At 36.0% G+C, this 14,622-nt stretch overlaps 1 protein-coding gene across 1 annotated transcript in view; it reads right to left on the bottom strand.

The window, feature by feature from the left end:
* Positions 1 to 14,622, bottom strand: part of RERG (RAS like estrogen regulated growth inhibitor) — a 105,095-nt gene that overhangs the window by 8,314 nt on the left and 82,159 nt on the right. The window contains exon 3 of the mRNA XM_029205570.1: positions 2,598 to 2,654. Coding sequence (XP_029061403.1) covers positions 2,598 to 2,654 — 57 coding nt within the window. The remainder of the gene's footprint in view (positions 1 to 2,597; positions 2,655 to 14,622) is intronic.

Below are 14,622 nucleotides of genomic sequence, written 5' to 3' on the forward strand. Positions count from 1 at the left end.
ACAGGAAATTCTTGGTTCATCTTGAATCAGATGGATTGGAAACTCCTGTAGGCTAGAACATTAGTGACTTCTAGTACATGAGTGTACACACACACACACACACACACACACACACATCCAGTTTCCAGGGTGACTGAATGAAAGCCTCACCTGGGAGTGAGCCATCTATCTGATACTCCTGAAGTCAGATGAGCACTCTTGTTGCCTAGCAACTGCAATCCTTTTGGAGCAGCACGGTACAAGGTCACTCAATAAAATTTCATTCTTCTTTTTTTTTTTTTTTGCGCTACGCGGGCCTCTCACAGTTGTGGCCTCACCCGTTGAGGAGCACAGGCTCCGGAAGCGCAGGCTCAGCGGCCATGGCTCACGGGCCCAGCCGCTCCGCGGCATGTGGGATCCTCCCGGACCGGGGCGCAAACCCGTGTCCCCTGCATCGGCAGGAGGACTCTCAACCACTGTGCCACCAGGGAAGCCCAAAATTTCATTATTCTTAGTGAAGGAATCCCGAGTTACAGATAACTGATGCAGGAGATTTCTATTAATAGCTGTCGTTTTTCAGAAGGAATAAAACCAAAGGGAAAATGGTTCCAAGACTAATTAAAAAGTAACATTAGTTACTAGAACATATTCAGAGAGAGCTCAAAAATTTTATGAGATCATTTTTTAGAAGCTTCATCTTTCATTGAGATGTACTGGTACAGTTAAATAAAATTAGTATTTTTCTATTAAACTCCCATAAATTATCAAGATTCTCAGGGACTATAATCTTTATAAAACTTAGATAAGTAATAAAAATATAAGAGGAGAGTAAGCATTTACTTAGGTGGGGCAAACAATAGATAATGAATGATTTTTTCAAACCAAGTGCATTTTTAGATCCACATATATCATCTTAAGATTAGATTGTGGCTATATTAAAACATGTCAAAAATTATTGATGTTGAAAAACATTTTATTTAAAAGCAGAAACAGAGATGATTAATGAATGTAGAGACATGCTGTTCTCTTAGATTCAAAGATTAAATATCTTAAAGCTGTGAATCTTCTCAAAGTAATTTATAGTTTTAATGCAATTCCAATAAAAATTATGTCATGTTATGATAGAGTTTTAAAAATTGACCTGGAAGAATAAACTAGAGATAGTAGCCAAGATAATTCTGTAAAAAAGTAAAGAAGGAAGGCTTTCTCTACTGGGTTTCACCATGTTCTCAGGAACATACAATTATCAAAAGAGTGTGGTAGTGGCATTGGATGTGAAAAGCAAATCTAGAACTGCCTCCTCACATGCATGATCCCATGTATGAAAAAAAGGCAGCATTGGAAGCAGTGGGGAAAGGTGGGGATGGTTCAGTAAATAATAGGAAGACAGTTGGTCAACTATTTGGAAAAGATGTTGGGTCTTCACCTTTTACTTCTCAGTAAAATAAATTCTATAGATGAAAAAGTTAAAGATTAGATAAAATATAAGATCACTCTCTACCCCCTTCCCTGTTCAGTTTCCCTTTGTAATGCTTATCACTATTTGACATGTATATATTTGTTTTTTGACTCTTCTCTCTTCATTAGACTGTAAGTTCAACCAAAGCCCATGTTTTCTCCCTCTGCCTATTGATTTATCCTCAGCACCTAGAATCATCATAGGAGGCATTTAATACATACTTGTCAGATGAATGAGTAAAAGCAATGAAAGGAGTCACAAGAGGAAAGAAAGCCCCCTTTTAAACTGAATGTGTGTAACCTTGTAGTGATAAACACAAAAACAAAAAACAAACCAGGAATCACCTTGCCCCACTTCATCATTCTGAGTAAGGCCAGCTCCGTCTGGGACACTGTGCCTGGTAATGAAACGATGTATGCCTCTCTCTCTTCATATGGATTTCAAAGACGTTGACCTTTACAAAACCAACTGAGGTCCCGAAGCATAACAAACAAAAACTCAAAGGCTTAATTCAGAGTCAAATCGTAGCTTATTTGGAACCCATGGATTTTCAGTGTTATTCTGAAGATGAGAACTAAATAGATTACGAATAAGTACTCTGCTTTGGACTATGAAAAATACATGTGACGAATACCTCATCCATTAACACTACTGCTACTTTCAAGATCCAGAGATATCAATTTTTGCTGCTTTTTTATTTTTTAAATAGGCTTAAATCAGATTCATTGGATAGAAGAGGGGGAGAAACATAGATTATTTATACATTTTCCCAAAATGAGCATTCACAAGTTTTATATTACTGTTATCCTTTCCTCCCCATGCCATTCTCTCCCACACCCAATTAGCCACGACCGCTGCATCCTCTTTCTCCCACTAGAATGACGCTACGTTTACTGATGGAAGAGCATCAAGTTGTACCCATTTCCTCCTTGTCTCTGGTTTGACCTGATTTCATTCTATGCATTAAAATTCCACAGGGTTCTAAGCACAGATGGCATGCAACGAACATCCATCTTCTTACAGGGCTTCTTCGCATGATTTGATAAAGCACTTCCCAAATAGCTGCAAGATGCTTAAAAACGTTGCAACAGAAAATGTCATTCTCTCTTTTGGGTCAAAACTTTGATCAGAGAGAAGGATGAAACAAAATTTGACCTACCGAGGGTGGGATCATATTCCCAGATGAACCGTTTGGTCAGAAATCTCACTACAAGAGCTGTGGAAAAAAAGAACAACATTTCAATCAAATTTGTTAATTTTCTTATAGTTCTTACCCTCATCAGGAAAGAGAAATAGCCCATACAACTATATGTGTTTTATGTTTCCTGGGCATATAAACCCAATATAAACCCGATATATCGATTTATGTTTATACAGATATTTTTAAAATTTCATATTGTGGCCTAAAAATTGGTGTAATGTTTTAATGGTTTGTTGTGCATTAATGAACATCTTAGATTTGTTCCTTTAGTCACAGAGTTAAAAACATCACAATGTGAAAATGCGCACATATACAGTTTTTAGCAAAACAATGAATGTAGCCGTAAAGCATTACAATATGGATGTCTAAAGTTTGAATACTGATAATGATTGATAAAGACCAGTTAAAATGTGATGATTTTTACTGTAATGAAAAGATATTTGTATTATAAAAAATATTCAGAATTACAGACTTTATTAGTGAATCACTAAAGCTTCTCAAAAGTAAGGTCAATGAAGTACTTACTGTCAGGATCTGGAACTATGCTATTCACTTCACTTGCATGATCTCCTCGACCAGCGCTTCACCCCTGAGAGGCAGGTACTAGGATTGACCCCATTTTTCAGATAAGGAAACTGAGGCTCTGAGAGGTTAACTCATTTAACTAAGCTCACCTAGCTAGTTAGTGGCTGAGTCAGGATGTGAATTCAAGAGGCTGTTTCCAAAGCCTGTACTTTCTCCATTGTCTAAACTGAATTTAAGGCCAAGGCCATCTGGCTAATATTTAACTAGAAGGTGAGTCAGAAAAAGAGCGATGCTTGAGAGAGGTGGATTCTATTGTCCTTAAAAAACCGATGGGACACATGCTGAACATTTTCTTATTCTTGTATTATAGTTGAAAACAATGGTTTTTAATCTTAAAAAAAACTTTTTTTGGAGGAGAGTATCACAGACAGTTTAAAAATAGAATGTAAACTTTGGACCCTTTCCCTGGAAAAATGTATATACACACAGTCTAGTATATAATTTCAGCAGGCTCACCAGCCCTTTGAATACCCTTGATGGTCTTTCTGGGATCCCACTGACCCTAACTAAAGAATCAATGTCTACTGTATTTTATCATTTAAAAATGTCTATTATGGTAGTTTTACTGAAATGCCTTTTATGTAGTAGTCTATAAAGATAATCCTTGGAGAAAAAAGACTATTTAGTTGAAAGTCACCGTCAGTCTCTCCTTTGTCCATTGCCTCTGTTAAGATCAACAGGGTATATACCCTCTTACCGCAGTGGTTTATATGAGAGATCCCAGTGCAAATTGCAATGAAAACCTCATAAAACAGACTACAAGTAAACGTGCCTTGGCTGGAGACTGAAAGCAGCAATGTTCTTTCTAATTACAGAGTGTGAGGCCGAATTTGAGCCAAAATATTTGCAGTGCCTAAAGTAGCAAGGCCACTGACCTTATAATACTTCCCACGGTGAGTGTACGTGTGGTTTGATCTTCAACTTGCAGAGTCTGTCACTGTCCACTCTCTTGAGACTGTCTTTTTCTTTTTTCATGTAAGAAACTGTAAGCCCTAGACAGATATTCTTCTGTTTTTCAATTGTCAGTGTTAGTCAACATAACTGCTTACAGTATTCAAAGAGTTTCACATTTTGTCAGAACATGGAGTTTTAACTCAAAATGTTGTGACCTAGAAAAATTCATTTATCTGGCATTTCAAGCCATGAGCTATTAAAATTAACAAAATTTTTTACATAACTGAAGTTTGAAGTACCCCAGTTCCCAGACCATTTAAATTTAATCATTTCGCAAAGAAATCTTTATAAAATGTTTTAGACAGGCCATTGCCTTTCAAAACCAAGTATACCGAGTAGAACTAAATCACTCTTAAACGTCTGGATCTTAGTTAAGAATCTTGATTAGTGCCCTGTGTAGTTATGTGGCGATACTTTTAGAAGCTGTAGAGTCATTGAGGCAAAACAATTCTAAAGCGCTAGGGCTTTTGCATATTTTTAATTTTTGGTTATATAAATGTAATTTTTCATATACACACATATATAATATTTTCCTCCCTGAAATACCATGGCTTTCTCTCTCTTTTTTTTTTTTTTGGCGGTACGCGGGCCTCTCACTGCTGTGGCCTCTCCCGTTGCGGAGCACAGGCTGCGGACGCGCAGGCTCAGAGACCATGGCTCACGGGCCCAGCTGCTCCGCGGCATGTGGGATCTTCCCGGACTGGGGCACGAACCCGCGTCCCCTGCATCGGCAGGCGGACTCTCAACCACTGTGCCACCAGGAAAGCCCCATGGCTTTATCTTTTTGCCACGGTTTCCGAGACTACCTTTAATAACCTATCTATAAATGTACTTTGTTACTTTTATCATTCCAAAGATGGATAAGCCATATTAACAAGCTTGTTAGAATTTTGCCTAATATTGGAGTAAATCAGTTCTGGGGTTTGGTTTTAAACAATTTGTTCCAAGAATATAAAAATGATTCTGGTGCACCTTTGAGTTATCATTTTGTTGTTGATAACGTCATTCCTGCTGACTCCTGGGTTTTGGGCTTAGTTTCAGATTGTCACCTTGCAATGGGCAGTGCTGCTCGGCTTAATCAATGAAATCAGTCTACACATTTTTAAAGGGATCTACATCTTTATGTCATGGTTATTTTAACAAAAGAATCATACATTTAAAAAAAATTCAATCTACTTCAAATGCAGTAAAAATCATCAAAAGCCATTTTGAAAAATGGACATGTCATATATTCATTTTTTGAAAACATGTTTTCATCTCTCACAGATTATTCATGGAAAAGACAAATGCATTTTATATATTATTAAGTTTTCAATAATATCATAATGTAAAATTATTAGTCAAAAGAATGCAAATAATTTTACATCTTTGGAAATGATATCTGCTAAAGGCTTTATTGTTACTTAAATTGTCTGAGGTGCGTAAGTGACATTCACCATTTATTGATGCAATTACAAAACTTCACCAGTATTATTTCATCCCTAGTTTTATTATAATTTTATTATGAAATATAATTTTCGTATGGGATATATCTTACCAAGTCTCACCTCCTCCACCACGACTACTCTCATCACATGGTTTTACCTCTTAACGATAATACAATTGCTTTCTCAGGGGTGTCCCTATTTTAACTGCACCCCCCAGTACTCCCTTAAACTACTCTCCACACAGCAGCCAATGATTCTGTTAAAACTTGAACGAACTCTCACATCTTTTCCCCAAACGTTCGCTGACCTCATCTCATTGAATAAGTATTTTTCGAGTGACTTCTCTGTGCCAGGTTCTGTTTTAGGTGTTTGCAATAATCCAGTAAACAATTGAGACAAAGATCTCTGAACTTACCAAGCTTATATTCTTCTAGGAGGAGACAGATAAAAAATAAAAATAATAAATAAATTACAATAGTCTGTTAGAGGTGTTAAGTGCTATCAGATAAAATAGGAAGAGCAAGGTAAGGGGGATTCAGCATTGGGAGATGAGGGTGTGAGAGTTATTATTTAAGATTGGGTGACCAGGGTAATTCTTGATGTGACCAGGGTAATTCTCGGTGAGAAGGTGATAGAAGAAAGAGATGAGGGAAGATATGTGGGGGGAACAGTGCTTCAGGAAGAGGGAACAGCCAGTGCAAAGGCCCTACAGCAGGAATGTGTGCTTGATATGCTCAAGGAATATTAAGCAAGCCAGTATGGCTAAAGCAGAATGAGCAATAATAAGTATAGTAGTTGATTAGGTTATTTCCTGTCTGTCATGATTATCAATATAAGCTAGTTTCCAACAAAACGGAAAATTCACTAAGTAGAACTTAATCGAAAGAAATATTATTAAAAGCGACGTCAAGATAATAAATAAATAGGATAAAATTCTGTTTATAAGCAAGAGTTAGATGGGAAAGTTTCTATATTAAAATAGCCATACTATTTCTAAAGGTTAACAAGACTGGGATAGTTTTTCAAAATAATTGCTGATGTCATTATCACGATGAGGCAGACATCTGAAGTACCAGCTTTAATGACTAGAATGATATTTTTAAATGAAAATTGATTGGATGTAATCTGTGCAATAAACCAACTTTTAGAAAGAAATGAACTTTTCAAGGTAAATGAAAACTAACACACATGATATTCTTATACTTTAAAAAAATTTAAGAGATAAATTCAAGAGAGATTCAGACAGAACTTTCAAAGGTTACTTTTTAGACTCATATTCTTAAAAAAAATCCTGTTATATATGTCATTATTTTTCACTTATACCATCATGAAATAACTTGATTAACAATCTGTATAATACAACTGTGTTGTAAGATACTTAAGCATATGAGACCCCCTAAATATTTGTGATCATTGTCTTTTCTCTAGGTCTCTTAAAGATGTATCCTTATTATTAAAAATCTAGTCTTTTTGTCTGAAAGGAACTTTTATCTCTTTACTGATGCATATTGAATGTGTTCTCAGTTAAAGCAGTCTCCAATTACCTGTCCTTTCCAAACTCTGGCTTTCTCATCTATAATATATGGATAGCAATATCACCTTGTGGCTCATAGTTGATTCTTTTGCTTCTCCTGGATCCTCATATACCTCTGCAACATGAATTTCAATCATTTCCCATAGCACTCCTTACATCACGCCACCAGACTGATTGTACTCCTTACTAACATCATGCATATTCATCTCTTAATGCCTCTAATCACATTGTTACTGCTGCCTTGAAAGTCCTTATCTAACTAATAAAATCCTAATCATCCTTCAAAATCTAGTTCAAATATAACCTCCTTTATGAAACCTTTCCTTTCTTTCTGTATCAGTTAGCAATTGCCATGTAACAAATACAACCCCAAACTCAGTAGCATACAACAATAAGCATTTATTATGGGAAAATTATCATGTGCTTATAGAATCGTGGTCAATTGATTATCTTGGGAAAAAATCCAGCTGAAAAGTGTTTAAAATAGTTAGGTCCGAATTTTTAGGATAGGAAAAGAATTTCTGCTTCAATTGAGAGTACTTCAAGGAACATTAACTTTCACCTGCCCATTTTGACTAACTTTTGAACTTGCCTTTGATCCTGGTAACACACCCAGTGAAAACCCTTAATTTCATATTATGCTAAGATGGTGCTCATTATCTCCTACATTCATATCATAATGAAAAGTTATTATGAATATGTATTAAGTGATGTATATGGTTTTTATTCAGTAACCTGCAGGACTTTCATACAAAATATATTTATTTTTAAATTGTAAGACCAGGTAACTTTTAAATACTTTTAAATGACCTTCCGCAAGAGTCTATTAAATTGAGAGCAATTATTTCACGAAGAGTTTTAATTATGCTATGAAAAACAAACAAAAACTTTTGTTATAGGAAAAGAAAGCAGATATGGATAATACTAGCATAATCAGAGTCCATTCTGGGTTGTAAGTATATTTACTGCCTGTTATCTGAATTATTTTTCCTATTTTTTTACAACCAAACTTCTCAATGTTTAATACACATGTTAAAGCTTAAAAACCATGAAAAAACATTATAGTAAACTTACACAGTATCCCAAATGTGAAACTTCTCAAAATTATGATGCATAGAAGACAGAATGTCTCTCTTTTCCTCTTCTTCCCGTTTCTACTTCATTACACTACTTACAGTGTAACTACTTGGCCAGCAAAAAATGTGAAACAATGGTATACATTACCAAGCTTAAGTGGGCGGCAAGAGTCAACACTAAATTGCTTTCAGTTTGAATTTTATGAGTGATAGGGAAAATGTCACAATAAGTAAAATATGTGAAAAATCATGAAAAAGAGAAAGAGGAAAGAGTTTAATACCACTTGGGAATGGTTTCCTCACTTCACTAAGCACAGCCTCAATTTAAACAATATCATAAAAATGATAATGGGAAAACAGTAAGAAAAATATCGTGCAGTTTTGTCGGTATTGTTATCCACCTTCCTTTATTGAGTGTGTGCTATCAGGTCAGGTGCTGTGCTATATCTTTACATGTATATGTTTACTCTTCATTGCCCCATAGCATGGAATCTATGCATGTGATTATGTATATGGATACACATATTATAGGTATGTGTGTACCTCAAGGAAGAAATTGAGGCTCAGATTATTTACATTTCTTCCTGAAATATGTGCCCACTCTTGTCTGACACCAGTGTGTCACCCTCTCTCTTTTAGTGGAAGCCCCTCTTTTTACAGATGAGGAATTTGCCACTAGAAAGCTGACAAGTCTTATTGGTATACTCCTCTATTGTTACTAGACTCTTAATTTGAAAAATTTCAGGGAGAAAGTTGTATGTACTTTAGAAACAGGGTCCATTTTGAAGAAAATATATTGTTTAGTCACCCAACACTGCTTTTGTGACCAAAAAAGGGATCAAAACCCTGGTGAAAATAAAGCCTTGAAATGTCTCTAGAAAAAGAGTGAGTTTCTAGACGCTTCTGAACACTCCTGGGCTTCTTTTCTTGCCTTCGTGTGGGGCACTGACCCTACTCCTTTCATTCTGTAATGCGTGGTGTTCTAACACACAGGGAGAAAATGTAATCATCCTGATGGTATCATTTGGCTTCATCGGAACGTGGTTTGCTGTTTGTTTTTTCAAGGTTGCTTTCAAGGTTTAATAATTATTATTTTAAATACAATGCAGAGATCCTTACTCATTTCGAGTGTCCCATAAATAATTTCAGGCTGATTTCTTTTTTAACTTTGCACCCAGGAAAGTCCAAAGAAGCTAAAAACTAGTCAGCATATTAAGTAGGTAACCCAGAATGGAACTAAATCAATGAAAGGGAAAAAGAAAGATGTATTTAGAAAGCAATAGACTCATAGATAATGTTACTATTCACCAGAGCATTTCTACTTGTGGTAACCAGTGAAGGATCACCTCCTCTTTCAAGTCTTCCCTGGCCTTCCCAAGCCGTTAATCACTCCCTCTGTGATGTGAAATTGTCACTTGTTTCTTCTCTATTATAAAACGTGCACAGCTGCCTTGTAAATTATTCACTTATACTACCTTATGTGTTACAAATTGTGAGTGACCTGAGATCAGAGATTAAGCCTTGTTCACCTTTATCTCCCATGGCTGGCATACTGCCTGATACATGATATGTGCTCAATAAATATTTGAAGAAACCAATGAGGAAACAATTAAAATCTGGATAAATTATTTGGCCCCCGTATTACTACTGTACTCAGGTTGGTACTCTAGTGTGCTTTTATTATCTGAAAACATCTTCTTTACAGCAGAACTTCCAGTGAATATATGGCACCACTTCTCAGGTTCAATGCCTACTTCAGATGTCTATTGAAAACCTGATTCGTCAACCTACAGGACCCTCCAGGCCCCTTCTCTCGGGCCAGAGGAAACCACAGCCCCAGACCTCATACTACTATCAGCTCTAAGTTTAACTCCAAACCTTCAGTGTTCATAAGCGTCAGGGAAATAAAAATGAGCTTACTTACAGAAATAGAGCGAATTCTACCTTAGACCTGTGGAGATAGTTTATTGCTGAATACATTAACTTTGTAGAACTAAGTACCTATTTAATAACTATATGAGCTGTTGGATTAAAGTGTATACACTCTTAGAAAATACCACTAAGTAGATTTTAGTTATGATTTAAATAAAGACACTAATGGAACTTCTGGAATGCTAACTCTCAAAAGGGTAGTTTGTATTGAATATTGACTACAAGCTTATTTATTTCTCATAAACACTCTCAAAAGTAGGAATTAATGTTCCTATTTTACACATAAGAAACCTGAACTGAAAAGTAAATAAACTTGTCTATTTTGCAGAGCAGTCAAGTGACAGAACTGATTGAACCCAGGTTTGTTTACTTTAAAATGCATGCTTTTTCTAATGTCCAATATTTACCACTGTATTTTAATATTTCTATGGATATGATTTAATTCTGAATGGTTGGAATTGTTTTCCCTATGAGCTTACATCTGACAAAGAGGCATGCTTTGAAGAGTGCATTTTTTGTTCATGACTAGATTTCTTCGTCCTCAGTGGAGGGAATATCCATGACCAGAAACCATGGCAACACAGAAAGAGAATATGAATTTCAAGATGCAAGAAGGAAATTTTATATAAATAAGATTTGTGTTTTTCTCTTGAAAAGGTCTTTAAAAGATGGAGCAAAAGAAAAAAACAAGTGTGCAATGATACAGACATAAAGTAGTATATGATAAGCAACTGTTTTCTTACTAGTTTCCTCAGTCATTAACAAGTTCCTTCTTTCAACAACACAGAATAGAATGTCAGGAAACATTTTAGGCAGTGAAGAAGACAGCACAGAAAATAAGACACGGTTCCTATTTTCGAGGAGCTGAGAATTTGCACTTTTGCATGTTCCAGGAAAAATCAAAAGACATGTGGGTAATTTAGAATGTTGTCTAAGTCCTGTTATGATGCCTGGGTAAAAGAAGGAAGGCCAGAGTGAGGTGAGTCTAACCGACTTAAGTGCCTCAAAGCGAGAAAACCTTCTTGTGTTTTCCAGAAGAGAAAGTGTAATAGACAAAATCAGAGTAATATGTATAAAGTGTCAATCCTATGATTGCTTCTGTTCCATCTTTCAGATGGATGGGGTTTGGCTAAAATATAAGAGGAAGTTCAGTTTTACCTTTTTCCTTCCCTCACCCTGACCTCAATCATCCTCCTGTCAAATCAAGCCTCCAGATAAAATTTCCCTATTCCCCACCCCCTGGATCTGACACTTCTGGTCTTTTGTACTTTATTCCTGGGTCTCTCTTCAACCACCAAGCCCCAAGTTCATGTTCTTCCTTTTAGCAGGCTTCTCTTTCTCTGACTACACTAGCCTCCCCCAAGAAACTTGGGCCATTGTGCCTCAAATCAAGGACTGAACTATGGAAATCTCAGCACAAAGATTTGATCTAGAAGGACCTGTGGGGGACAGCACAGCTCTTTGAAGTTTGGGCTTAACAGCTGCAAGTATGGCTGAAACCAAGAATGTGGCACTTTGGAATCTCAGGACCCCTAGTCAAAGCAGACTAAAAGCCCTTTCTTCACTGAAAGGTTATGGAAATAGGCTGCCCTGGAAATGAGATGACAAAAAAAGCACCCGGAAATTGTGTGACTTGAAATGTCAGATCTTTTTTTTTTTAATTTTTAATTTTTAAACATTTTATTGAAGAGTAGTTGATTTACAATGGGCTAATTGTTGCTGCACAGCGAGGTGATTCAATTATACATATATATTCTTTTTCATCCTCTGAAATGTCAGATCTTAAGGAGAGGGGCTCAGAGCAAAGATGTGTGCACAGAAATCAGATGTCAGATTTACTGATATCTAAATTTAATATTTTCAAATGCTTCTTGTATGGCTCTCTCATTAAGTCTTTCTCTCCTCCCCACATATATGAGATTTACACACATTTATTTAATCATTAAATATTTATTTATCACTGTGCTAGACATGAAAGAAAGCAAGACAGAGGATTCCCTAAGCAAGATCTTTGCAATGACTTCATATTAGACCTAAATTGTGAGCTAGGTCTTGGATGAGTTGAAATTGCTAACTTAGGGAGAGTACTGTAAGCAAAGAGCATCATGTTCAAAGACCTCCCATGAGTCATGGGAGACCCTGGCTCATTTAGGAATCACAAGCCGTTCAGCGTAGGTTGAGTGGTGTGTGGATGGAGCTATGTAGGGGGTAGGCTGTGAGGTTCTTCACAGCCCAGACTTTGAAGGAGCTTATATGTCACATTGACGAGCTTGGATTTTACAGTGAAATCTATGGGCACACACAGGTTCTGAGTAGGGAGATGGCTCAATTTGAGCTGGTTACCTATGGAAATTGTTGTACAAAGTGTGAGAGAGGGATTGGTCTATATGGAATAAAAGTCTGAGTTATTCTCTGAGGCAGAATATAATGGAGAAATTAGTTAAGTGCAAGTGAGGTTGGATTTGAACACGTTGAACATGAGACATTAATGAAAACATCCAGGTAGAGAAGTCTCATCTCTCCATCCATCCACCCATCCACCCATCCATCCATCCATCCATCCATCCATCCATCTTCTATGCTTCTATTTATCTACCCATCTATCATACATTCAACATTTATTTATTAAATGCCTGTCATGTCCCAGTCACTGCTAAGCACTGTCCCATAGGCAGCTGACATCATAGCATGAAGCTGGAGAGAGTTGATAATTGCTAGAATGATACTTTATAGTGATTGGCAAATGCAATGGGCATAGTTAAGATGCTCAATGTAGATAAAGAAAAGAGGACTTAGCACAGAAGTGCTATCTATCTTCAATGTCATCTCATGGTGACTTCTCTTGATTCTTATGTTCTCCTCCTTCTCAACTCCTAAAATTTCTAGCTGAACTAAAAAATTTAACAGATCTAGTCAGGGGACAAAAATTTGTTCATGTAGCCATAGTTTCTGAAGCAGTCCCATCCCCCATCCCCTACTCCCTGCTCTATTTCCTGTGATGGTCAAAATAAATTGACATAAAAAACATTTAAGCCCCATAAAAACATGGAGATTGAGCAATTTAATGGGAATTTTAAATTAATGCAGTATCAAAGTGGTTGCTTTATAATGCCAGAAGTTCAAATGAGATGTAAATTAGTTCCAGATGGGGGTCTAAGGATTGCTTTTAAATTATTGTTTATTTAAGCCTGAACATTTTGACTTGTCCTGCATTCTGACAAAAATATCACTCTGAGAAAGAGTTACAGAATTAAAGTCAGTTCTCTGTGCAGGAAATTTTTAAAGATAAATGGTGTAATCTCCAAGAATTATTAGGGAGATGCTTTTGTATCTGAAAACCTAGCCTTGGAGTCTAGCTTCAGCGCATTTCAAGTCTTGAAAATTGACTTACTTTGGTATGGAATGGTAAGGTAAGGATTTGGTACTGACAACAGTGCTTTAGGAGGACAAATGAGAATGGGCAAAAAGCAGGACCATGACTTATAATTCTTAACGTGTTTAATAGGGAGTAGAGATTTGAGAATGCTTGTAGAGTATGTAAAATCAAGAAAAAACTTTATATTAAATTAAAAATTAGCTTGTATGTTTGAATAACAATAAATTTTCCAGAATTTAAATTGAAAGTAGAAACAAGAGAAATTAACTTTGAAATATGGTAATCAGCTGATTTGGCTTTGTCTCTTCATTTGTTTTTGAAGGTTAATAAGTCAAAAGCTATGGATTCTGTGCCCAGGAATTCGAACCAGTTTTATATAAGTTGGAAATTATTATTCATTTTAATCATTATTCATTTTAATTATAATTCAATTTAATTATAAGTGATCCTTAAGAAATAAATTACCAGATTTCCTAAGCCAGAGTTTTAAATTTAATAATTTATAATTATTTTCATTAAAATAATATTTTATACCAAGCCATTATATTTAAGAAGAATTACCTGTCTTGTATTAAGTATTTTTCTAAATTTTTCAAGAGATTTGGATATAAAATTCTAATTTTTAATTTTTACTCTTTTTTGGAAGAGGAACGTGTATGGTGTTAATGTCTGAATTTCTTTTCCTATGCTTATATTACGAGAACACACAAGAAATTGGCAACTGGAAACATATGGAATTTGTTGGAGCATAAAACTGATTCAGAATGACTAAATATCCCAGACAAGCAGAGGAATATCTCATATGATCCCCACTGAATGCCTTCTTTTACAAAGAACCAAGGATCTTATAAGTTATTCCTCTCACACATGGCCTCTGCTCCAGACTTATTTTGGTTCCTGCCTATATGGGCACAAATGGATTTAAGAGGCTGTGTCTATGACTCTGGTCTTGAAGACTTACCTCTAGCAACTGCGTGTCTCCATTTGTAGCCCCATCACCACTCCTATTGCTATCTTCATAACCTCATAAGATAAAAACAAAACATGGAGCCTTAAAAAAGTCAGAGTTTGTATGGAGAACTAGAGCTTGGCAAAATAA

The sequence above is a fragment of the Monodon monoceros genome, unplaced genomic scaffold, assembly GCF_005190385.1.
Source record: "Monodon monoceros isolate NGI ecotype Baffin Bay Population unplaced genomic scaffold, NGI_Narwhal_1 Super_Scaffold_6, whole genome shotgun sequence".
Lineage (NCBI taxonomy): Eukaryota > Metazoa > Chordata > Mammalia > Artiodactyla > Monodontidae > Monodon > Monodon monoceros.